Genomic DNA, 26,830 nt, shown 5'->3' on the forward strand with positions numbered 1-26,830 from the left:
TAATATAAGCTCCACCTGTAGTTAAAAGCCCTCAGAAGCAGGAAAAGGTTAGCACTGGTGCAGGGTGGTGTGCTATGGCCCAGCACACAGAGAAAAGGGTCACCACAACGCAGGGCCAAACCCCAGGCCCTGCTCAGCACGCCGAGGTGGGAGGGGGTAGGGGGATATTCATGGCTCCTGCACAACGGAGGCAACAACAGCAGCTCCTTCACACCCCAGCAATGCAGGCCAGGAGCACAGGGAACGCTCAGCTTCATGGCCCTGTTCCTAGCACTCCTCCCTGGCCAGGTTGTACCCACGTGCTTCTCGCAGCTGAAGTCCCTGTGGAACAGGGAAGAAGGTATGTATTGGTGTCTAAGGGTTCTCTCTGTCCCTCCAACTAACTGCACACAAGCAGCACATGGCTGCCAAGGTGAGCAGCGTGGCAGCATTGCCACTGGCACCTGGCTCTGGACCTGTGGGCACAGGTGGCCCAGCAGTCTTCAACAGAGGCCCTGCTGTGTTCTTCCCCCGAGATGAGACCAGGTCAGAGCTCTGCAGAACCCTGCACAGTTGGGTGCAAACACACCCCACCCCCCACCAAACACCACATGCAGGTTTCACTGATGGACCTGCCCAAGCTGCTGGAGGAATGATCAGGTCAGGGCAAACTAGATGCCTAAGACTCTGTGCCAGGCTCCTGCACGCCACAGCTCAGGTCAGGGGGGCAAGAATTAAAAAAGAAAATGAGCAGCAAGAAAAGAAAGGCTTATTCTAAACCCAGCCTTCTGCCCCAAAAGCACAGGAACAGCAGAGATGGGTAAAGGCTTTGGAAATCAAACATTTCAGCCATTCCTCCTGTCTAAGCAGCCCTTCTATTCCCCACAAATCTCCTACGTCTTGGAGCTGCAGCTTCTCTTTCCAATTCCTGCCAAGTGTTACAAAACAGAATTTGACTTTCCTCAGGCCTTGCACCCAGGCCCCCCCAGCAGCAGACACATCTGCAGACACACAAGCAGGTGGAGCTCTTGCTACATACTTCAGGGATGCTGTAGCAACAGAACAGAGCCAAGCTAGGAGGCTAATTTGATGCCTACCGTGACCAGAGCTTAATGACAGGGTGTTTCCAAATTGGCCACCAAATGGCATTAGGTGGACAATGGCAAATGGTGCAGCTTTTCTTCAAAACTGAAGCTGGGCCATGACCTCTCTCTGCTGCTCTGATAATGCTCAAAGACAAGGCAGTGGTCAGATTTCACCATTTCCTCCTGAAAAGTGGTGGACATGAGCAGAACTGCTCAGGAGATGGTAGCTGATTGCTTTCCTACAGCATCCACCACCATCAGTTTATCCATTTCCTGGGAACAACCTTCAGTTGCTCTTCTAGACACTGTGCTGTTGTAACACCAACACTGGACCCCAAAGGCCAAGTCTACTACACAAACAAGCAACTGGGGGTGATGGGGATGAAGGTTCTTTCTTCCCCAGGAGTCAGGGACAGCAGTACTGCAGAGTTGACAAGCAGTTGAACTTTGTCAGAGTCTGCTGAAGCTCTGACGTTTTTTTACTTTCTCCAGTTCACACCAAGGATGGATGTCACCTCCCCCAGCTTTCAGGGCACCAAGGCATTGCCTGGAACTAGCAACACATAAGAGGTGCTCCCCAACCACTGCAGATCACAGCAAGCTACAGCATCTCACGGTGGGGAAAAGCTCCAAGGAGCAGCTCAGAACCAAGTAGAGTCATTTTCTGAGGACTGCTCTACAGAATGTGGAGTCAAGTGAAGGATCTCGCTTCCCCTAAGTGCAGAGTGGAAAACACTAAATCAAAACAGGTAGAGAAACTGCTCTGAGTGTTGTAACTCTGACCTTCTGCAGGTCTTGGGGCACTTCCCCACCATCTGCTCGCTGCGTTGAGATGCTGGGGAAGTGCCAGGAACTCTGCCGACCACCCTGTTAAGTTGCCTTTTCAACAACCTCATGTGAACCTCCAGATCTTGACCCAAAAAATGTAACACAGCCTCCAACACCCACCGATTTGCATGTACAGAGGAACAGAGCAAACAGCAGAGGGAAGTTGGGAGCTGTCGCCCACGGCTCTGGAGGACACATCCTGCAAGCTAATGTTTCCAAACTGAACCACAGGCATCGACCCCCCCCCACCACCAGCTCTGGTCCGTGGGAACCTCCTTCCCTGCCCCAAGGTGTCAGTGTTTGCTGGAGTATAATGTTTCTTCTTCAGTGTCCGTTTCATCCTGGAATTCATGGCTCAGGAGGGACTTCTTTGAGCCGGTGGACATCATGCGGATCTCGTCCTCGTAATCGTCGTGGTGCTGCCGCAGGCGGTGGAAGCCATCCTTGTGTCTGTTGGACTTAATGGAGCACACACACCAGATGATACAGGCTGTGAGGACCAGAGCAGACATACTTGCACCTGCCAGAGAGAAAACACTGCAGTTAAGCCACGGTCCCCCACTTCAGAGGCTCTTAAGGTTTTGCTACCAACTCTCCTCCCTTCTACAGTCACAACCACTTTCCTCACCTCACTGCGACCCTGCTCTGTCCTCCTGGGCCACAGAGGACATGCCATGCAAGAGGCACTCCCAGAGCAGGACTGTACTAGCTTTATTTTCTGTGCTTGCAATCTAGGATAGCATCCCTGAGCTCCTCTGCTGAGCACCAGGTTTAAACTCCAGCCTCCTCAGCAGCTGCCACTTCCACAAAAAAATCTTTTAAGGCTTACTGGTGCCACACCACTCAAAATAAACCCTGGGGAAGAAGCAAGGTCTCCTAGGTCCCATCTCTCCCCATTCCAGGCATCTCAAAGCCCATTCTGGACACTTCAGACCCCTGCAAACACTTTCTACTTCTTCCTTTTCCCTGCCATCTGCCAGCCCAGCATCACTAGATCCAAGGGTTGCTGGACCAGTTCACAAGGACAAGCATGTGCTCAGAAGGGAAAGCAGAAGATGGGTAAAGTCTGCAGGCTACTTGTCCAGCTCACTGAAGAGAAGGGTCGTCGGCAGCACGAACCCCTACAGAAATCAAAGCTCAAAGCTGTGATCTAAAGCATCACTTTACCTGCAACTGTTACAATCAGCTCCCTTGGCAGGCCAAAGATCCGGTTTTCTGTGTCAAACACAATGAACACGGAGCTGGGTGCATCGTGACGTACAAAGACCTGCAGAGAGATACCAGAGCTCAGGCTGTCTCAAACCTTATGCCTCTCTTAGGTGTCCAGGCAAAAGGGGTTCTGGCTGACCCAGGGCAGGATCAGGGTGATGCACCAAAGACAAGTGCAATGGAAAGAAAAGCAACCAGACTGTGCTGGGAATTTCTTCCCCATGCAGTATGTCAAGGCAGAAGACAACTAACCCAGGCACATAATCAGCAGCTAAACACAACCAACGATGCAGAGCCCAAACACGGGGTGTCTTCACATGACAGGGAGCTGGGGGGAGCAGGGGGAAGATCTCCAATACAGACATTCAAATACCTTGACATGTTTCTGCTGGTACCCATCAGCTATCACATTGATGTTATGCAGACCAGGAGACAACAGCACATGGAAATAGCCACCTTCTTTAGTATAGACCCTCAAACCTTCGTTAAGAACAATGGCAGCTTTAGAAATTGCCTTGCCACTCTTGTCTTGGACAAACCCATGGACTCCCTTATGAACCTGCAATAAAGCATTTCAAACACCACCATCAGATCCATGCCTATGGCACATCTGTGACTCAATTAGGATCCAACCCTCCCATCAAAATGCAGCATATTCTCCCTCCCTGACCCTCAGAATAAATAAAAGCACACATTCCTGCAAGGGCTGCTGGGGCCACCTAGACTCTCCATCCTGCTCTCTTCCTTTCCCACTCCCCACCCAGCCCCCACTATCTTCACTCCTTGCCAGAATTTCCTCCCACAGACTGCAGCTCACCTCCACAAGCATGCTAAGGAGAGATTTCCTGTGGTCTGCCCACAGGCTGGGAAGCTGCCCTGCGCTTGGGAAGTAACAGCAGCTGGTATAAACGGTGATCTCTGGACAGTGACCAACTGTCAGGCTGAAATCCTGCAAAAACCAAAGGCACAGTTACACCAAGAGGTGGTTTTTTAAACACTTTGCAAAGTGCAGCTGGAGGTGGGGAAGTTTTGTCCAGGTATCAGAACAAAGATGCTTTTTAATGTTCCTTTAGCCTTGTGTCGTGATGAGGTACCTTCATGCTTCCTATGTGACTGTGCCACTCAGAGCCACGGATCACACCACCAGGAATATTCTCATCTGTGAGAGTGAGAACACAGCGGTCAGACAGATCTGCTCTGAGCAGAGTGGAGCACAAGCTGACAGGAGGGTGGTGAAAGGATCCAGCCAGACATACCTGACTTATTTGGACAGCCTGGCTGGCCCAAATGCATCAGCGGATGGTTGTTTGCATAAAGAGATGCCAAATGCTTCAGTGTTTCTTTGTTCTCCACTGCGAAGAGAAACATGAGACTTGAGAGTTTGACTCCAATTCCCTGGAGGGGCAGAGTCACATTCTAACCCCGTGATCCTGCATTGAACAGTGACACACATTGTGTCAGAGCACTCCAGATTTCCTCTAACACTGAGCAGGGGTATCAAAAGCAGACATTATACTGGCTTTGGCAGAGGAAAAGGTTGAAATGCTGTTGCAGGAACAGAAATGGTAAGCATTCTGATCCCTAGCTGAATCCTACGTGGTCTTGTAGCTTTACTTGACAGGCTGTCAACTCCAGATGCCAAGGGCTGAACACACAAGGAAGATTACAGAACACCACCAGCAGCTCAGTCAGACAAACTTCTGCAAGGACAGCCCGAGGGTAACTACACGTGCAAGACCTGGAGGAGTTACTCATACCTGTCTGCACTGGCTTATCATACGGGTAAGTGACAAGCAGAGATCCTCCATCTAGCGCAACAGAGAGGCTGAAGTCCTGCTTCAGGATCAAGTTCTCTATGATGGCTTTGGTCTCAGGCTCTCGTGTCCCCAGGTACCGGGAGTAATTGCCTGAGAATCAGAACAACAAATAGGAAAAGGGAATTGACAGCAGTTCCCCCTGCTATATGAGGGGCCAGCAGCAGGTTCTTTCTTCATGCCTGAAATAAAGTTTGCTGCATGTGTTAAATGACATTTGGTAGATCTCAGCAGATGCACCTGTGAGATCAAGTAAAGGGACTAGTCCCACAGGGGCCATTCATCTGCAAAGCTAAACAAACGTGACACGTCAGTATTTCCCCAAGCTGTTTACTTTTGTGATGCAGAGGGTATTTCATGTGTGTTTGCTCTCCTCAGTGTCACTGAACAGACCTTTTCTTAAGAAAGCACATGGGGTGAACCCAGCCAAACCTGGCCAGAGAGAACACCTTGCCTTTTCCCAGGAAAATAAGGGACTGCAAATTGCCATCTGTAAGGGAGATCCATGCCTGAAAGCTTCCCAGCAGCTGTCCTGCCTGGGCTCCAGGGCAGGAGTGCCATTCTCCTTTATAGATAAGCCCTGTAACCAGACGACTGCATCTAACCCTAGAGCAGCTAGCAGGTGACTTCTACAGCAGCCTGCATTGCTACAGGGACACTGCACATCACATCACTTGGCTTTAGTTTGCTTACTTGTGAAGTCTGTGTCCAGGTCTCTGCCATGAGCATTAGTCCAGCCTATCTTTGACGTGCAGCCTCTCTCCTGCGCGATCTCGCGTCCGTCTGGATTCAGGGAAGGCACAATCACAATCCGTGTTCGGTCAATCAGCTGAACAAAAGGATGAGAAACAGCACACCAAGTGCCATTAGCAGGTTTCATTCATCTGGATCTCATGCTAGAACTGCTGCTCATACTGATACCAGCAGTCAGAGGTTCTCAATGGCCCCAAGGATTTCACAACACCTCCACGTGATGTGTCAGATCTCTACAAGCCTCTGTTAACAGGTCTGTCCCAGTGAGCACTGTCTGGCCAGGATGTAAGTGGAGGGCTCCAAGGTCACCCCTCACATCAGCTTCTCACCTTTGTAACAGCAGCATTTTTCTTGTAGTTCATGCAAAGAAATTCTGCCAGTGCCAGGAGCAGCTCTGTACCAACGGGAGCGTTTCCATGGATACCAGCAACAAAGCGGATCTTTGGCTCCTCAGGCTCCGACTGGTTGGGCTTGTTGGAGATTTCAAGTGACCAGATCTGACGGAACTCAACACTCTGCCCCAAACTGCCAAGAGAAGAGAGACCAGAGCGTCAGTTCAGAGCACCACACGCCCAGCCTGGCCTTATGGAAAGGAACTGCTGCCAACCTCCATAAGGAGACTGCAGAGACAAAGCGACACACAGAACACAACCATGTCATCAGAGAAGATCTGCAGTAGCACTGACCCAAATTCACTGTGCATGTCAGTTTGAACCCAAATGTCTGTGTAAGAACACATCCAGGCCCAGACCTACAGGTCACCCAATGCTCCACTCATCTCTCTATGACCTATCCCACCACCATAAATGTGGAACTGCTAAATGCCTCGATGCTTCCAATATTTGTCTGTTTGGGTTTTGTTTTCTCCTTCAGAGCAGGATGCATCTGGACATCAAACTGATTTAGAAAGCGCCCAGTGCAGAGGACACAACCAGGCCTATTCCCAGTAAGGCCAAAGCTGCTGCTACAGCCGTGGCGGTAAGTTAGCAAACCAAACACAATCGAGGCTGATGCAACAGCACGGACAATAGAGGCTACAGATCAGAAAAGCAGCCTTGGCACCAGTGGGGACAGCACATGAGCACGCTGTGCCTGGTAACAACAAGCAAATGAGGTGCTTGGACAAAGAGAGCTGTGCTTTCCAACGCTGACAGAGGGTAAGAGCTACAGGTCACAAAGGAAAGCGGAGGACTGCAGACAGCTGGTCTCCTGCAGGAGGGCAGAGACCTTGGCTCAGGGCAAGCTAACTCAAAGGTATCTTGCGCTATTGAGTTAAAATCTGAAGGCAGACAATGAAAAAAGGCCACTGGAGAGTTACAGGTCAAATTTGATCACTTTTGCTGGGGACTTTTCAGCTGGGTGGATGTCAGGATTTGGAAACCACAGGAAATAGAGCCCACGGAACAAAGATATTCACAGAAGCTGGGGATATCAATGCTGGGAATACTGCTAGTCTCAGGCACCCCGGGGAGCCAACAGCACCCCAGGTTTAAGGCAGTACAATGATGCCTTAGGTAAAAGCACATGGATGCCCTTGGGAGTCCCTGCAGCCAGTGCTCCACTCCCATGCCCTTATACATGCGGGTTCCCTTGAACCACAGGGAAGGGGAGGCTGAGCTCCCCAACTCTGCGCTGCCATTATTTCACTAGCTCCCTACTCCAGGCTGCTAGATGAGCACTGCAGCTTTGAGTCTGCACCTGGTGAGATTTGTGATGTGTGGGTAGTTCAGGTAGAGGCCTCGGAGAAACTCGGAGAGGTCCTTGTAAGGTCGGTATCGGTAAGGAGAGACATCCCCAGAGGAGGTAAGCAGGAGGCGCTCCACGCCGTTCTCAGCAGAGAGGTCTTTGATTAGAGTCTCAAACTCCTTCTCATTGGGGTCACTGGTGTCTGGGGTGTTCAAGACTGGCACTTTCCCTTCCTCCACTTTGATGTCCGTCCGTGACAGTGTGAAGTTGACCTGCAGCACACCTTTGCTGCCAATTTCCACTGTCTTAGTGACCGGATCGTAACTGCATAGGGAAGACACAAAGAAATGTCAGGGCTTCAAGGCCTCACACAACAAGCCCACCTCCCTCCTGACTAGACTCACAGAATGTTAGGAGTTAGAAGGGACCTGGAAAGATCATATAGTCCAACCACCCCACCCCCCCCCACCATGGGACTGCTACTGCTCCCCAGTCAAAAGTGAGAAGTGTGAAAAAAAAGAGCAAGAACACTTGGAAGGGACATGGCAATGGCAAGAGGACAGGGGGCAGCTCAGCACCTAATACGGCACTGAGCAGCTTGTGGGTACTGCAGGGCTACATGGCAGTCAGGCTGCTTTAACCCAAAGTGCTGGCAGCAGCTGAAGTGATGCAAATATTTCTGCAGGCAGCTGACTACAAAAGAATTTCCCCTAAAGACACTAAGTTATCAACTGCTTCTCCACACCGCCTCCAAGCAAGGGAAGGTTTGGATTGTAGGCTGGTACCAGGTGAGCAGTCTTTGACATCAGGGTAACATCACACTGCTAGTTCTGCACAGGCCAGAGGGCAGAAGAAACACCCAAGCCTAAATCTGCTGTAGGCAGAGACGATGGGACAACTCCAGCTGGGAAGTCAGAGGTGCAGCTGTTTGCTCCTTACACCTGGGCTCGCTCACCCTCGGGCAGACGCTGTGATTTTGTACGTCCCCCGGACCAAGAGGCGCCAGTAGTCTCCATCCTTGTAGGTGGTCACTGGGTGGTTGATCTCAGCAACGCTGATGGTGGCATTGAGAATTCCCCTTCCATCCACAGCATCCAGCACAAAGCCCCAGACGCCTTGGTGAACCTGGACACAGATCCAGAGCCTCACTGAGTGCCAGCCCTGACTCTACTTCCCACCCCACACATCACTGTGGGAGCACCGACAGCCACATCCCACCAGCTCCCAGCACAGGATTCAGCATTCCCAGAGGAGCAAGACATTCCCAAAAGGTTCAGGTTAGACTCGCCAGCAGCTGGCGTGGGCAAAGATCACCTGATGAGTACAATGAGCAATTGTTTGGCTCAGGTTGCCACCACAGCACACACTGCTGCTCCACACCTTTGTTTGCGTGCCCCAGGTGTGCAGCACCACCTCCAGCCCCAATTCAGATGGGAACAGCATGTAAGGACCACTCTGGCCTGGGGAAAACCAAGGCAGTGGTAAATAAAAAGCCCATACCTACATCCCCTGGGTGTTGTGTCCATACACACCTTTGGTACAGTGAGAAGAGGACATCAAGACATGCTCTGAGGGGGATGATTTCTGTGGAGCAGGTGCCCAGTCTGGCCAGGACACAGCACATGCTTCAGCAGACAGATTAGTCTGTTCATTCTGGCACACCTAATGCAAACCCCCGAGGCGACTGACGGAACTGCCTGGGGCAAGTGTCTCACCTGTTTCATGAACTGGAGGAGAGATCGGCGGTTCTGATCCCAGTATTTTGGCAGCTCTTCAGCTTTAGGATATTTCACACAGCCCAACTCAATGGTCACTTCAAAGCAGTTGGTATGTAAATAATTCCAGTCTTGCATCCCACCTACAACAGGAATACAAAAAACATTTTGATGAGGTCTCCTGAAGGCAACTGTACTTCAACTACCTCAACTGAAGCTCAACAAAAATTAAAGAAAATAAAATTGTAAGAAATGACATAGCAGAGAACAATGAAGTACAAACTACAGCATGTGTTGTAGACCTGAAGAACGCAGCTTTTACACAGGGCGAGACTCAACATTCTAAGGGATGCAGACAGCAGACAAATACCCATCCTTCTTGTAAATACCTTTCATGCTAATATACTGCTGTAAAATTTTATGAAAGCACTTTGCATAGCCAGAAAAACTACATTATAAATTCCTTCCCTCAGGATAACTTTATCTGGGTACATTAAGAGGTTATAAAAGATACCTGAGTGCCGGTAACCTGGGCTGACCGATGCAGTCTGTGACTGCTTGGATTATGTTTGTTAAGACACACGTAAATTAACTTGAAGGTAAACTGTGCAACAAATCTGAGGTCTACTTTACCTGGCACGTTGTACCACTGAGCCCCATTCGTGATGCCATGGGGGAAGTACTCGGTGGGGTACATATCCTGACAAGGGTGGCCCTGATACATCTTTGTATTTTCCTGAAAAACAAGATGGGACATGTGGAGCTGAGTCTTTACGCTCTACAGCCACTGGCACCTTGGTTCTTGGGGTGACTAAATCACCCCTTGGGGTTACCAAACAGAGAGGCTCACATAGGCACACGTTTGTATGCACAGACTGTGTCCACACCCAACCACAACCCAGACATCCTTGCTCTCCTCCCAGCTCATGTTTTCAGCATTTTCTACCCCCTTCAGTGTGTACGGCCCTTGTGCCTGCACAGAGTGCTTCTGCTACGGTGCCTGCAGACAGAACCATGGCTCAAGAGGCTCCTGCAGGACCCTTCTCCTGTGCCTGCAACACCAGCCACCCACGGCACCCACGCTGTGCTCTGCCAGCCACCCAGGAAGCTCCTGGCAGCACCAGGGGTTAACCCGGCAGGATGTGCCTGTCTTCCCCTTCCCCTTCAAAGTTACCTTGGAGTAGGAAAGCGCCAGCTGCTGAAACATGGCATCATCTGGGGATTTACTGTATATGGCTACTCCTTGTTCATCATCATCAAAGGGGTAATTAACCACCAGAGAACCTGCGGGGGAAACAAGCTTTGACTCGTACTCGCACGCTTCCCAAGCGATCCCTTGGCCTAACAGGGGAAGACTTTCTCCAAAGAGCATCAAGTCTTCTGTTTCTCAAGACTTGGCATTAAGCAAAGTATTAAGCCCAGTGGCTAGACAACAAAAACACAGGAAGAGGTTAAGACCATACTCAGCTGGAAAAGTGAACCCAACCCACGACACATCAAAGGTTTGTCTCTACCATGCAGGAGGGATGAGCACAACCTCGTAATAATCATTTCCACACAGGAGGGAAAGCCAGGGGAGGAATTTCCTAGAACATGCATGGTGCCTTCAGCCCAACCACTGCAGTTTTTCAGCCTTCTGGAGTTTCTCACCACTGTGAGTCTGTAACACCTCTGGCTTTCCCCAAGCAAGTTTTACTAACAGCACAGTGGAACCCCAGACACTAACGCTGCTGGAGACCTGCCAGCTCCCTCGTACCCACACACCGTACTGCTGCACTACGAAGTTAAACGTGCTAGCACAAAGCAACCACCTGCAAGTTGCCACAGCTACAAGCCAGCAGACAAACTGTCTAGGGAATAAGCTGTAATATGGAGACTTAATTTAGATCATTCCAAAAGGATAATTAAATTACAGCAAACTTCGTAAGTTACATGATGCAATTCTCAGGATTACATGTCTTCCCTTCGTTCTATAAATACTACAAAGCCTCCAAGAGCCACAGCAGTATCTCAGTTCCAGACCCAGCTGCTGAGCAGCTGCTGACAAGAGTCCATTCCCACCTCCCAACAGGCAAGGAGCTAGCTACCCCTCAACACATGTGCACCCTCCAGAAAAGTGGTTGTGATCCTCCCAGCAGCGTCTTCAACTCCCTATGAATATGTCTGGGGACATGGTTTTCAACCTCTGTTTCCAGCTTCTGCTCCATCTTCCAGTGGCACAAACGAAAGGTTTGGTTTACTCTTTGTGTAGGCCCTTTGGAAATGGTCTCACCCCTGCTGCAGGAACCTGGCTGCCTTTTCTCCTGCCATTTCACAGCAACACCAAGGGCAGAGAGTACTCTGCTCCTCAGTTCATGCCTATGCCATAGAGCTGACCCTGCAAACTCCCCTCCCTTGGACCTCAGTGCAAAGGAAGGAGCTGGGTTTGGCTGCCATACCTCCATGTAGGTTTGCTGAGAGCACAAACGGGTAAGTCTTCAACCAGGCCATGACAGCAAGAGTTTCTGGCTGTGGAGGATCTGCCACATGGAAGAACTGATCTGGGAAGTTCCTGTTCAGGTCGTAGTTGTTGCTGTTGTTTCTGCCAACGGTACCTCCTCTGTCACCTGAAAATTTAACACACACTCAAGCCTGAGTTCCTGCTTCGGTCTGGAGGCTTCATCCTCTTTCTAGAGAGCTTACAAACAGCAGAAAGCACAACAGTGGTGGCTTCCTACACCCCACAGTGATGGGACCCCCACACTCCTTCAACGACAGGCCTTCTCTGTGCATGGAGGTGTCTGAGGGCCCTCTGAGCAGGTGTTTGCACAGGCTCTCGGTGCCAAGCAGACCATGGCTAGCAGAGAGGCAGTGAACTATGAACAATCTCAGCAGCCGGATGCCACAACCGCAGAAACCTCAGAGCTCACCTTCTCAAACCAGCTGGACAAGTTCTTTGTTAAACCCAAGCAGAGCTCTGCTTTTAGAAAATTGTTCTGGAAAGACTTTGTTCTGCTAATGCCTAAGAGCCACACAGCTTTAGGGGCTTCCTGAAGGATGTTTCTGCAATTCAACATCATGATAAATGTCTGTATTCTCCTTGGACAAGGGCTCTGCAGACAGCCTGGCTCCCACACTGCATCTTACCAACAGCATGGATGAAAGCACAGCAAGTATGAGCTGTGTCAAAGCAATGTCTTTTTTTAGAAGAAGCCTTGGGTTAGCCACAAACCATAAGGGGACCCAAAGAGGGGCAGTGTGTAGCACTGCCAAAGCCTAAGAGTTCTCTCTCTCCAACAGCTTCACGCATCAGTTGATCACCCACAGCATGGGGGCTGCCCACTCATCCCACAGCACGCACCAAGTCCCTTCCCAGCCTCCCTGTGTGGAGAGCACTTCTGCTCCAGCCAGGCTTCTCAGAGAGGTACCGTGAACCTAAAGGCTTGTTCTCAAGAGCTACAACCCCCATACAAGTTTCAGTGCAGATGGTGATACCTTCCTGGGATTTCTCATAGCCGTCAGGGTTCATGGATGGCATGATGTGGATCCGTGTGCTCTGGACCAAGTCAGTCACTTCAGGATCTGTGCCAAAGTTCTTGCAGAGATACTCGATGAGGTTCAGAAGCAGCTCTCGCCCCACAACTTCATTCCCATGCATGTTACCGATGTACTTGAACTCTGGTTCACCTGCAGACACATGGCCACACCAAGGAGAGAATTACAACAGCTACAGTAAAGCTTGGAGACATCTCACCACCCTGAGTGTTGCGCTCTCAACAGGGGATAGACCTACAGGGTCTGGAGGGGATAGACCTACAGTTTACCCTTCTGCTCCCAGAAGACCAAAAAGGACAGACATTGTTAAAGGGAAGTCCCTTGATCCTTCTGTCCGCAGTGCTCCACAACCAGCATAGACATCCCCAGTAACTCACACTAGTGTCACCCACTCCACCTGGTTTTTAAAGAAAGGATACTGCACAGACCAGCAGAGCCTCTCTTCAGAGGTGCCAGCTCTATGCTCCTTCTTACTCTGCCCAGAGTTTCCCAAAGCAAAGGGTCTGTCACTTGCAGTTGTGGCTCACCAGAACAGGTTTTCCACACTACCTGCTTCATGGATGCCAGGGTTGTCAGAGATCTCCATGACGTAGAGCTCACGCAGCTCCACCGACTTGCCCACGGAGTAGAGTCGGGTTAGGTTGGGGTACTCGTTGGCGTACCGCCGCAGGAAGATCTCCATGTCTGAGAAGTGATGGTGGCGGAAGTCCACAGGCTGGATGGGTTGATGGAGAGATGTTGGCCTTGGGGGCTCTGCCTGCACAGGGGTGGGGGTGATGGTAGAGACAGGAGCAGGCGTCGCTGTGAACTGTGTGACGTTAAGAGCTGGTGGCATTACTGTTGGCTGCAAGGAGAAATCCACTTCTGTTGCAGCTCCCTCTTGCACCTCGATGTTCTCTCTGGTTACCGGTGTGTAACTGTGAACAAACCAGCCAGTTGCAGCGCGAAGGCTCTGCAGAACAGAAGCCAACCTCCCTCTGCAGCCTCTCCACCACTCCAGCCTACTACTTGCAGCCCAAACACACTGGGATGTTAACAACTGTGTGATTCACTGCTGAACAAGCTGACGGGACTCACTGCACTGCCACCAGACCAGACTACGCTGCTGGCCTGGCTGTGTCAGGGGCACAAGTTCCTGTTATCAGGCTCACCAGGGAAGAGGCCACAGCCCTGTCACAGGGCGAGCCCCAGGTCACGTGTCACACCCAACCTCGAGCCAGCACAAACTCTTACTGGGGTGCCCCTGCTTCACTCTGTCCCTTTCCCAAAAAGCAAGATGCAGGTTGATACGAGTAATCAGAGGCCACGTAAAACCTGTGCATCCAACAGCACCCTTCCACAGCAGGGCATGGGGTCAACAAACAGGCTGAAGCTCTAAGCTGGAGCGCTTTGCTGCTGCAGCTTCCAGACATGTCCCTTAAAGCACACAGCAAGATGGTTTGGGGGAAGAACTTAAGCAAAGGAACACGAGCAGTTGGCAGTGTGGGTGCAGGCTGCCACAGAGACATTACCCCGTTACAACCGCAGTCACGTTGTAGGTCCCAGGCACAAGCAGTCGGTGGTAATCGCCGAATTTGCCTGCTGTAACGTTATGAGCAATACCGGCAACAACAATGGTTGCATTGTCCAGGCCAGCTCCAGTGACTGCATCCCTGACAAAGCCTTTCACACCGATGTGGACCTGAGGAAAACAGTGCAAGTGTCTGGCTGAAGAATGGCAACATCAGGGGAACAGTGTCCCCTCCCAGCAATACCCCCTGCACCCCCCCCCCCCCCACCCAAATGCAGCAGAGCAGAACAGCTGCCAGGCAAAGGCACACAAGGGCCCATGCGTCACCCAGTGCTCGGCCTGATGGCATGGACAGGAATTCCAGTATGCACTGGGAGGGCAGCAACATCTCAGGACTGATCCTAACAAACCTCACCTTTCATCAGCACAGGCACACAACAGGAGGAACATAACAGGGTTACAGGCTGCCTCCCTTCCCAGCCTAAACTGCCACCTGCTCAATTCCTACAGGGAGACAGCCTGGCACAGGACTCTGCGAGCCAAGGTCTCAGCAGTGCCGGTGCTTGTGATCATCAGCGGAGATTCACAACACCGAGGCCACTCTCTGCATTGAACTCCTGAGACTGGCACTGGTCTCTAACACTGCACCCCACGAGGGCCCTCTCAGCAGAGCTCTGCTATTGTGGAGGATGTGGGAACTGTGGCGGAACCACAGAGATACACAGCAGCTTTGTAGCCACCGACCTCTGCACAGCAACGGCAGCAGTTGTGTTACCACAGGCAGCAAACGAAGCCGCAAGCGCAACTGCACGCGGTGCGCTCAGCCCACCAAGGACACGCGGGTTTCACAGCTGCTGTCGCCACTCCCAGCCCAGCCCACGGTACCTTCTCAATGAAAGTAAGGAGAGAGTCACGGTTGTTCTCCCACTCCTGCTGAAGCTCAGAGGTCGGCGGGTATTTGCAGCAGGACAGCTCCAACGTGATCTCATAGCAGCTGGCCCACACGTAGTTGTAATCCTGCATCCCACCTGAGAAAACGAGGCAGAGATATGTCTTAAGAGCAATGTATGGACATCTATCCACAGGGTGAAGAGTCTTCCCTGTCCTTCAGCCCCCATGGCATCTCATCACGTTGCCATCCTCCAGACTGAACAACGTAAGGAGAGAAGTCAGATCATCAAAGCGAGAGCCAGTGCTGGGGGAGAACGAGCTGTTTCTCCCAGTAACCAGCACACTGGGCCATTCCAATCAGCTGCAGCCAGTTCAAAGATGACAGCCCCTTCGGTCTTACAGCTCCATCAGCTGAACTGAACAGGACAACAGCACTTGGGAATTCATTAAGGTTCATTTCACTGTGAAGCCAATACTTTTTCCAGAAACCACACATCCTGCATGCCAGGGAGGCACATGGAGTCTGAGCGTTGCTGCTGTCCTTTGCTGCGTGCTCCAAGGATTTGTGAGGTTTTCCTGCAAGAGATGTTACTCTACCCAAAGTGAGCTTTAGGCTGTTGGTAGAAAAGACACACCAGACTATCAACATGTGAGGTGGCAGCTCGAATTTACATGTCCAAAGTTTCAAGGACCACAGAGCTGCTTTCCCACAAAAACATTAGCAAACTCTAGACGAGATGAGAGTAACGCTTCCCCTTCTCTACTTCCTCAGGCTGCTCTTTTCCTCCAATGCCTTATCTGAGGTCTCCATTTGCTTGAGATTCAGAGCAGCCCTAGCAGAAAAGAGTTCTGACATGGTGACAGCCCAGTGAACTGCAGCAAGTCACCTTCAGGAAGCTCTCCTCAACTGCTGAGGACTCCTGCAACCCCACAGCAGCCAGCATTGGCGAGAGAACAGGACACAGACTTGTCCACCCCAGAAACTCCAACTGGGAAACACTTTCTCTTCCCTGAGACTTGCAGCCTAGTCACCAGCCTCCTCCTTCCACACCTCCTCTTTAAGGCAGCAGTGCTGTTAATTTAAGGATGTTGAGGCAGTTGGGAACAGCTCATCAGCTTAGTGTTAAACCAGCTGAACCTCCGTGAGCAAACAGGAGTGCACAGAACTGTTTCTCAGTGTTAACCTCATCTTGCTATTCTTGCCTTTCAGAGAAACCACAGGCACTGCTAGGAATTAAGAAGGTCACTCTGTTCCAGCACGTGCCCTGACCTCGTTTGCCCAAGTTTACAATCAGCCCTCAGCAAGGAAACCAGTTTCTCAAACAGGAATGAATCACGTACCAGCAGGACCCGAGGTCTGCAGGTGCCAACGCTCCCAACCTGGAGCTCAGACTTCAGCACGCTGCTTCAGACCGAAAATGTTCAGCCCTCTGAACATTCAGGGGTGAGTTGGGGGAGTCAATAGTAAAAAGGACACTCCAAAAGCACCGCAAGTTTGTGAAAGAGGTTTTAGTCACCCTGACAAATCCCACTGTATGACGGCAGCCGGACGTCACAGCCACATGAGAGGATCTGCAGCAAATCAGACAGTTGTGTCAGGAGGAAAACCCACCACACTAAGTTTTACACATACTGATGATATCTTCTGGTTTTACACAGCCTTACAGGGTAAGAACTGGGACAGACTAGAACGTCAAAGCCTCAGCCACTGCTCCCCCACAGCTCCATCCCCGCCTGCGCAGCTCGCCCGGGGCCACTCAGCACAGAGACTCCAGGCAGGAGCTGAATGTTCCCCCCGGGGGCAGCCAGACACCAGCAAGGGGTCTCCTCCTGATCAGCAGAAAAAGTCGAGCTGGCTCTCAGAAGCCCATCTGCCAGGGAACAGCTATACACAAAACTTCTGGAGGAAGGAATGCAGAAGACAGCCTGTGGCAGTGTCATGGCACCAGCCTGCAGGACCTAGCCCACAAGTCTTTGTACTCCCATCCTCTGCTTTCCTCTCCCAAGTGTTACATTAGGGCTATGCTAATAAACCTTGCTGGCTTTGTCTGAGCAGTCTCCTAATCACTCACAAGCAAGGGACCCTCCAGGGTGCTGACCAATTAACCAGCCAGAAGGGATCAATACCAGGATGCAAACGCACTAGCTGGCATTTGCAGAAGCCCTGTCAATGCACGGCCAGGAAATACCATCAACAGCACTTTACCAAGCAGAGGAGTCTTAAAATACATGTGATGGCTGTGAGCATTTACTGGCCCCAAAGGTCAGGAACCGCTGCTCCGACTTCAACATCCCCACAGCACTCGAGCAAGGCAGAGACAGACTGACAGCATCAAGCAGGATTTAGAAGAGCAGACCCCTGGGAAGATGTGCAGGGCCGTAGCAGATCAAAGATGTCCCAGTTCCTCTCAATTCTTCTGGGAGCCTGCTGCTAAGAGAACATGAAGCTTTTATTGTAACAAATCAAATGTCACTTGCTGCCAGAAAGAGAGCATTGCAGCTTGTACATGGGCTGAGATCAAACCAGGGAAGATATTTTTCTGTCCAGCACAACGGGCCAAAAAGCATTTAAGGACTTTAAAAAAAAACAAAAAACCCTCTCAAACGCAGCTCAAGAGTTTAGAGGAACAAGTTCTGCAAACCATACTCAAGTTTTATTCAGCTCCTGTTACCAGGCTCAGAAAAGTAACCCACAGCAGGCTGCTCTCCCACCAGTAAACACCATGCAGAGCGAAACAATTTGCCAGCCTATAACCATCTGTTCCTAGCGGGACGCTAATGCATTTGAAAACATCCATACGTAAGACAGAGCCATTATGAAGCATATTTAGTGCTTCATCTGCCATTCAAGCAAATTTAGGACAGATGCTCACCCAGAATAGAGCAGCAATGGACTAAATTAGAGCTTGCTACATCAATTTTGGTAAAACTGCCTCTTGGAGGGAGTAGTCCACCGCATGCTTGAAGGTTTGGACTGTATCTGCTGCACATATCTGGCCTTCCCACGACCCCACTGCAGAGCAGGACGGTTATTTTTACAGCATATGGAATTACGTAGTTTTCCATATACCATCTGCACAGCCTCTCCCAGCAAGGCAGAAGATCTGGAGGTGTACAGGAGATCTGCACACAGCCTACCATCAGCAGAGTGCTACACTCGAGGAGCAGGGTTGGAAAAAGCACAGCCAAGGCAGCAGACTCTCAGACTACAGGGCTGCTACTCTACCTGCCTGTGTGGGTAAGATTTGGGGGAACTTGCAGGATTTATTCCAGCTTTTTTTAAAAAAAAAAAGTAAAAATCACAGGGTGTCTTTTACCCTGCACCACATAGAGCTTCACCCTCCCAGTGCAGCATCACACCTCTTTTACCGGTGAGGGAAAGCAAAGCAAAAGTGAGCAGCTGTCAGTCAGAGGAAGTCAGTCCCTGCCTGGCAGAGGGTCACAAAAGCCACACAGAACAAACCTCTCCCTTGCTCTGTCCTACTCCTTGAACATCAGGACTGTGCTTCAGGCAAGGATCCCAGCCCTCCTGCAGCACAAGCTCAGGCTGACAAGCATGCCTCTGCTCCCTGCCAAGCTCCACGCCAGCAGCAAGCAGGAGAATGAGTGCAGCTCTCCTGAGTCAAGCCTGGGGATCCAGATGCCATAAACACACCATGTGCCAGGAGAAGCCTTTCAGGCCAGTCGGGAAGGGCTGTTTTCAAACTGCACTATGCAGAAACCTCTCTTTAATTCCAGCTCTCACTGGAGCAGACCTTAGGAGATAAGGCACTTGTAGCTAAGTTAAAGGAGGGAAGCAGCTGTGTCTGCTCTGCAGAGAGAGCAGTTGGCACAAAGCAAGCTAGAGACATGATTAAATACGTGGCACAAGTCACTTCCTCTGTGGACAAAACCTATTTTCTCATAGTATGAGACCAGGGTGAGCACCAGCAGTGCCAAACTGGGGGAGGAATGTTTTGCTCCATTAGTCTGCAATCATTAAAACTCAGAGGAGGTGAAGTTTCAGCCTCCAACTCCAGCAGCCACATCACACAGCCTTGGGCAGATGTAGATGTTAAAAAAAGGCATGAGACCTCAAAACCCTTCAAGCCAGTACTTTTTTCAAGAAGAAAGAAACATTTGCAGTAAGAATTTCATGAGAACAGGAACACGCCAGGGCATCTAACTACGCACAACCCAGAGTGGTTGGAGTCTCCTGCCTGAACTCACACTGAGCAACCACTTTATGCCAAACAGAGGGCACCAGAGCAATGATGCCACGAGCACCCACTGTTCTCAGCATCATTTTACCTGTTCTGTGGCATATGATGCCACTAAAAGCTGTTCAGAAGCTCAGCGTGGCTGGTAACCACAGTAAAAACAACCTAGTAAGCACACATGTAACCTAAATCCATTTTCAACCATGAGAAGTGACTTCTGGTAAACACCAGAAACACCTCAAACACTCGGGCATCAGAGCAAAGAAAATAACCTTCAGGAAGGGACTCCAAATAACAAGACTTTCCAAAGCTGCCCACAAAGCACACAGCTCAAAGTGACACTGAGTTCAGCTTCTGAACTGGGCTCCTTAAAAACAAAGGCAAGTCCTCCCCACAGCTCAGACTGAAGCGGTTTCTTGCCCACTTCCCACACACCACCCGGGCCATACAGCAGCCCAGACCTGCTTCTGGGTTGGCTGTTTTTATTTGAACCAGCCACTTGGTAGTTAAAAGCCCCAGAGGTTAAAAAGGAAGGAAGAGTATGAGCACGTACAACAGAGATAGCCGCCAGCCCTTATCTATAGCAGTTGGAATGCAGAAGCCAAATTCAGCCCTCTGGCCCTGAGCCATCTTTCTCTGCACACTTGACCTTAACAATTACACCAATGGTTTGTACTTGCCACCTCGGTTTGACACACATTAAGGGCTTGTTTGCAAACTCAAATGAAAGTTAATGGGGTCTGGCACCAGTGTAAACCCGAACCTGGTAACTCCAGGACAATGATCCCCAAAGCAGCCGGCTTTCCAGCATGTTTGATTTCACATGATAAAACCTGGCAGGAAAATTTCCACCTGTCGAGACATTATGTTCTGATTTCTTTGTTTTTGCTGGCTTTAGTTCACTTGGAGCCCACAGTCTCTCCTGGCACAACCCCACCCCAGGCCGAGCGCGTGCCCCACATCGCTCACGGGACCGCATGCTCAGGGTTATGTCTAGAGCTCAGCCCGGCACAGGGAGCCTCCACAAGGTGCTGGGATTTCCCCAGCCTCATTTTACCACTCATTCAAATTCTGCCATCACTGGGAAAGGCCTCCTGGTCCAAATATGAACCTCAGCAGCCCTTGGCACAGAGCTGAGCATGTTGGATGACTCGATACAGCCACTGTGGTGGCTTTTCCGCTTCCGCAACACGCTGCGTACAACTGATTCCCCTTTGTCTGCTCTCCATGCCCCAGTAAAAAGGCATGTGAACATCTAACACCCCAAAGGGACACAGTAACTACACACAACATCAAAACACAGGTGCACTGGTCTCTGTGGTAGGTGTTAATTCACCTCTGCTCTCTGCTGGATCTCAGGTCCCGTGGGTTACACTTCTCCTGGACCCCACAGCCTGGGAGGTGCTCCAAAGGCCACCAGCACCCTCCACGTGCTCATCTTCAACAGCAACGAGATGTAAATTGTGGCTTAGGGGAGAAACCACACAGCTCTACCGACATCAGCACCGCTGCGTTGAGAGAGCAAGTGTGGGTGCAGCCTCCCTGTAATCTCTGCCTGTGAGTTGCCTCCAGCCATCAGCGCTGAGCCTGAGATTGTGGCTTGTCACAGCAAAAGGGTTGTTTCCACAGAGCCTGGAAGCTGGAGGCTATCACACAGAGCATAAACCACAGCAGTGGCAGCGCAAACGGGTCTTCAGTTGACACCTTGCCATTTCCTGTGAAAGGAAAGTAGGTGAAACCTCTGCGCTGTTGACAGGCAGAGGCAGCCCGAAAGGCTCGCGCACCAGCACCACAGCCACTAGCAAACCCTGCGCTGCCAGGTGTCTCACATCCTTGAGGAAGGATGAAGTTAATGCTCTGGAGAAATGTTCTGCTCACTGGGGGCAGGGGAATCAGAGAATCATAGAATTGTAGGGGTTGGAAGGGACCTCGAGAGATCAACGGGTCCAACCCCCCTGGCCAAAGCAGCTCCCTAGGACATCTCACTCAGATAGGTGTCCAGACAGGTCTTGAATATCTCCAGTGAAGGAGACTCCACCACCTCCCTGGGCAGCCTGTCCCAGGGCTCTGGCACCCTCACTGGGAAAAAGTTTTTCCCCATGTTGGTGTGGAACTTCCTGTGCTCCAACTTGCAGACACTGCCCCTTGTCCTGTCTCCACAGACACTGAAAAGGGGCTGGCTGATTCCCCCTGCATCCCCTGCTTCAGATAATTATAAACTTTAATTAGGTCCCCCCTTTAGTCTTCTCTTCTCAAGGCAAACAGTCCCAACTTAGTCTTTCCTCACAGGGGAGATGCTCCAGGCCCTTAATCATCTTCATAGCCCTTCTCTGGACTCTCTCCAGGAGATCCCTGTCCTTTTTATACCAAGGAGCCCAGAACTGGACACAGTACTCCAGGTGGGGCCTGACCAGGGCAGAGCAGAGGGGAAGGATCACCTCCTTTGACCTGCTGCCTACACTCATCCGGATGCCCCCCAGGATCCCACTGGCTCTCTCAGCCCCCAGGGCACACTGCTGGCTCATGGCCAACCTGGAACCCAAGCCCAAAGCTCCAGACCCACTTAACCTTCAGAGCACACCCATCCCGCTCCATCAAAAGGGCAGAAAGCCTTAGAGTGGCAGCTAACAGATCTCCACATTGAGATGCTTGCAGGTAACAGCCGCCACCAGAACAAGGCAGCACAGGACATCCAGGATATCCTGTTCCCCCGTAAGCAAATTCACCAGGTTACACAAACCTTCCTCCTGACGGACCTTTCACAGCAGCAGAGTGAACCTTGAGCCAGCAAACATGCAGGTGTGCTCAAGAGGGTGGAGGGCAGGAGACAGCTGCTAGAGAAAGAGGTAAAACCGTATCGTGTTTGAACACAGCATCTTGTTTGGTCAGTGAAATCTTGGGGAATGATTCAACCACTGGAGAAATCAAGACTTCCTCTTCCAGCACAGAGGTGATGTGTTCAGGCCAAACACTGGATATCTCCCTCCTTCCCAAGCAGGGTGGATGCAGGGTTAGGATATCACTTAGCTTGGAAGCCCATGTTTTGGAAAGAGACCATCTTCTTAGAATTTGATAAGCTCTGCAGGATGAACAGTGCCCAATTCTGCTGCTTGCTCAGCACTCCTGCTATCATCCCTCAGCCCCAGCATGAAACCACTCAGAAAACAGAGTGGTTCAGGTGCAGCAAAGCAACACCACTTCAGATCATTTGTGCAAGGTTTTTGCTGTATCCTCACCACAGAAGTTTCTGCACCGTCTGGCGAGCCCGTGGTTGTACAACATCCGCTGAGGGGGCACGGTGATGGTGTAACTGCTACTGACACGGCCAAGATTTCTCTTCCCAACAGCCCACAGAGCCTCTTCCAGGAGAGCATCTGTCACAAACTGTCCCTTAAATCCTATTTCCAGCAAACCCAATACACACAAGCAGCTCAGAGTGTGGCTGAGCCACCTCCACACAAGCAGAGTACTGGCACCAGGAGGTAATTTGCTTATATTCAGATCACCTCCCTGTGCAGCTTCTTAACGGAGGGAACAGCTCTCCTAAAAGCCCCAGCAGATCGAATTTAGGATCCCCTCTAGATCCCATCGCACTGGTGGACAAGAACTGGCCATGCTGGTTGTCACCCTCTGCACAGGTCTAGGAGCAGAGCAGGTCACAGAAAAGCTCCTCATCTCACTTCCAGCCAGAGCAGCTTGGTCAGCTCAGACCACACATCTACCTGATTTTACACAGTGTTGCAGCAGGCTGTTCTATAATAATTTACAAAACCACCACTTTGGAGGTTAACAAAAACCTCACAGGATACTGACACTGGCCCAATACTCTTTCCCATATCAAAATTTAGTAACCACCTGAAGACCTAATGACAGCTCATTTGGCAAATGAAGCCTCCCACACGCAGCATAACTCTCCAGTACCTACCAGGGTGAGGAAGAACCCTCCAGTTTGCTGTGATCTATTCCCTATGAACATCTCCCAAGCTGTGATTCATCAAGCACTTACTGGTATGCCTGTGATGCCACTTCCCTTCATTTCAAGCTGCTAGAACACATTAAAGCTAAAAATATCCCTTCACCCACCGTCTTCCCCTCTGTGATAATCACTGCTGGTTTGGATGTCACTTCTCAGTGGCACCATGAGGCGAGCTAGAAGAGTTACAGCGCTTCACCAGCACATCTTACCTTCTACATCGTACCACTGGGCCCCGTTTGTGATACCATCCTGGAAGGTCTCTCCCTCCTCACCGGGACAGTTGGGTTTGCCAGTTCTCATTATGGGGTGATGTGATGCATAAGCCTTTGCCAAATATTTGAACACTTCGTCATCGGCTGATTTGCTGTAGACTCCTGTGGGCTTGTGCGTGGGAGAGTCATCATAGGGATAGCTTGCAACCACTGAGCCACCATGGAGATTGCCAGAGAGCAGAAACCTGGGTTTGGGAAGGAGGACAAGAGAAGATGGAGTCATACCAGAACAAATTCAACAGGAAGCTGGGTCACAGCTGCCCAACCAGTTATCCTGCTGCTTTCCCACCCAAACTGTGCTCTCAGGAGCCTCCAAACTCTGTTTGGGATCAACAAGGCAAACGGTGCCCACTGAATGAGATGTACTTTGGAAGAGGAAACAATCAGGCCCTGCTCCATCAGCTGTGTGCAGAGCTACAGCTACACCCAGGCTGCATTAACAGATACACAGTCTGGCACCGACACAGCTCCTGTTGGACCAAAAGATGCAGAGTCCTGGGAGACGCTGCCCCTCGTGTTAACACCAGCACAGCCAGCAGGAGCGTCAGAGGAAGTCAGCAGATTTGTGCAATAAACCAACTCTCAGAACTGGTTTATTCCCTCTCCAGGCTGGTTTCTGGCATTACTGAAACTGAAACCAGTCTCTTGCTGCAGCCCAAGAACCCTCAAACTCCGTGGCAGACCAGCAGTGCCCTGCACATAAAGCGACGTGCTGGGCTCTTCACCCAGCTTTGAGCAGCACTCGGTACCTGCAGCAGAACTGACGTGCAGGAATCAAATCTGGCTGTGTGACAGAGGTGCTGAAGCCTCAGGTCAGAACATACAGCACGGCATGCCCTGCAGCACACCTGAATCTGACCTCAGGCAGCACAAGCACCTCAAAGAATCCCAAAGGTTTCTGCTCTTCTCCACTCTTCCTCTTCCCAGGAAGCACAGCTTTGAGGGGGGAAAAGAGCTCTGCCCCTCATATGGTCAAGTGAGATTTGGTTTCTGAGCAGAGGTAACATGACCAATACCTTTGCCTTGCTTAGAACAGCACACATGAATTGCATTCCACCCACTGTATCTTTCTTTAATCAGGCAGTTCTGTTTACCCCTTCATTATTGTATCAGTGCTTATGTTAGTCTAACGATTGTACCAGCGTTAGCTGGTGCTGCCAGGCAGAGGGATGCACAAAGCATCGTGTCCTTCCTGTTTCACCCTGGCTTATGCACAAAGCCCCACTCAAACACTTGCAAAAAAATAAAAGTAAAAATCGTTCAAAATGGTATTAAGGCCACACAAGAGTTTCCCTAGTAACTCATTTTGAGTTGAATCAAGTCTGGAGGGGTTTTGGTGTAAACTGCTGGGTGAGAGCTGTCCTAAAGGATCCCTGGGACAAGTAATTATTGGTGCAGTGAGAGTCCTCTGGCACAGTAATCCCAAGGGACACTGCCATCCACTAAGTTTTAATCATTTGTCCAAGTAAATTTTCTTCCCTGAAACTGAGCAAACGCGATGCGATGGTGAAGGTTGTGTGTGTGTTGGTTGGATACGACCACAGCCCAATGGAGCACCAGGGCAGTCAGGCATCCTCCCTCCGTTCTGTCCCCCTTTGGAAAGAGGCCAGTTTGTCTCTGTGTCGCTCGTGTCCGATCAGACTTTGCATTCTGGCTTTCCCCACACAACTTCACATGGTCGGTTGCGCTGACCTTAGCAGTTTGGACCATCCCTGTCTCTCTAAACACGAGCACGCAGCAAACTAAGAAACAGAGTCCAGTCTGGCCACTGCGCTTTCCAGGGCAGCCAAAAGCCCCAGACCAGAGCTGGGCTTTGCAGGTGTCATCCCCCTTCCTGAGCTGCCCCACATCAGGCAGAGCAGCTTCCCACACGTGGTTTGGGTGAGACTCTCCCCGCTCAGCATGGCTGGTTTAGGCTCAGTCCTGCATGTGACAGGAGGCCACATGGGGAAGAAGGCTGCAGGAGCACGGCTGGTATTTGGGAATGCTGCAGCACAGAACAGTATTGCTAAATCCAGGGGATTTTCCACGAAAAACAATGATGGTGAAACGCTGTTCAACACAGCCATGTCTTTGGAACACGGACCAGTTATACATTTAACCCCAAATATTTTAAGCATCCCACAGCTGTGGGTCCCAAGGCCTACAGCCAAGCTCAAGGCAAGAGAAGTTGCAAGCTGCAAGCTGCACAGACAGCCATGGGCACCGGGGCAGTGCCTGGGTGCGTGCAGGGGGCACGGGCTGTGCCCAGCGGAGCTGGCATGGCTCCTCAGCAGGTGCACGGCAAAGGGCACCCACCAAACCACAGCCTCACACATAGACCAGCCCGCTGCAAACCCGGGCAGACCCAGCACAGGAGCCAGCCTGGGGAGAAACTGGCGGGAAGGGCTTTGCTCGCCCCACAAGCCCTGCTAGCAAGCACTGGGGGAGGCTGAAAGCAAGCTGAAGCCCCCAGAGAGTGGAGCCGAGGGTCTCCCTATCCCCGGAGCAGGGGGTCCGGGGCTGGCCGTACCGGGCAGGGCAGGGCAGGTCAGGGGGGGGAACCGGGCGGGCGCCGGGCCGGGCCGCACTCACTTGTTGCGGCGCATCCAGGCGATGAGAGCTCGGACCTCGGGCACGGGCTCCAGGTCGGGCTCGGCGGCCCCGAACTGGTCGGGGAAGCTGCGGTTGAGGTCGCGGCCGCGGCTGTTCTCCCGGCCGCCCTCCGCGCCGCCGCCGCAGTCACCCTCGCGGGCTCGCTCGAAGCCGTCGGGGTTGAGGCTGGGCAGCAGGTAGAGGTCGGTGGTGTTGAGCAGGCGGCCGATCCGCGCCTCGCCGGCGGCCCAGCCCCGCACCAGCTCCTGGGCCAGACGGAGCAGCAGCGGCCGCGCCAGCGGCTCGTCCCCGTGCATGTTCCCCACCAGCTTCACCTGCGGCCGGCCGGGCAGGGCCGCGCCGCCCGGCTCCTCGCCAGCCCGCTCCGGCCCCAGACCCGCCGTCAGGCGCAGCACCCACAGCGGCCGCCCCTCCACCGACTCGCCGATGCTGAAGAGCCGCGCCAGGCCCGGGGGGGCCGCGTCCGCCAGCGCCCGCAGCGCCTCGCCCAGCTCGGCCGAGCGCAGGTACCGCAGAGCCTCGTCGGGCGCCGCCGCCTCCGCCTTCTTGATGTGGACAGCGCGGGCCGGGCCCAGCAGCAGCGCGCAGAGGAGGGGGACCAGAAGCCGCTGCCATCGGCCGAGCCCCCGCGCCGCGCTCGCCATGGCCCCTCCGCAAACCCAACCCGCGGAGCCGCCGGACAGCGGGAGGAGGAGGAGGCGGCGGCGGCGCTCGCCCCGCCCACGGGCGGGCACTCCTCCGGCGCCAGCCAATGAGCGGCAGCCGGAGAGGAGGAGCCGCTAGG

General features: G+C 51.9%; 1 protein-coding gene across 1 annotated transcript; it reads right to left on the bottom strand.

Annotated features, from left to right (window-relative positions):
* Positions 1-1,814: 1,814 nt before the first annotated feature.
* CPD (carboxypeptidase D) lies at positions 1,815-26,690 on the bottom strand (the record flags this gene model as incomplete). Its single annotated transcript, XM_084273284.1, has 21 exons — positions 1,815-2,412; positions 3,060-3,159; positions 3,475-3,660; positions 3,919-4,050; positions 4,196-4,260; positions 4,358-4,453; positions 4,859-5,008; positions 5,609-5,744; positions 5,998-6,193; positions 7,367-7,678; positions 8,310-8,479; positions 9,070-9,212; positions 9,703-9,805; positions 10,244-10,353; positions 11,508-11,675; positions 12,544-12,735; positions 13,153-13,520; positions 14,115-14,284; positions 14,999-15,141; positions 23,389-23,636; positions 26,026-26,690. The coding sequence occupies 21 exons, from the start codon at positions 26,688-26,690 to the stop codon at positions 2,186-2,188; spliced, it is 4,080 nt and encodes a 1,359-aa protein (XP_084129410.1). The 3' UTR covers positions 1,815-2,185.
* Positions 26,691-26,830: the final 140 nt, after the last annotated feature.

The sequence above is a fragment of the Gallinula chloropus genome (assembly GCF_964237585.1).
Source record: "Gallinula chloropus genome assembly, chromosome: 19".
In the NCBI taxonomy this organism is placed as follows: domain Eukaryota; kingdom Metazoa; phylum Chordata; class Aves; order Gruiformes; family Rallidae; genus Gallinula; species Gallinula chloropus.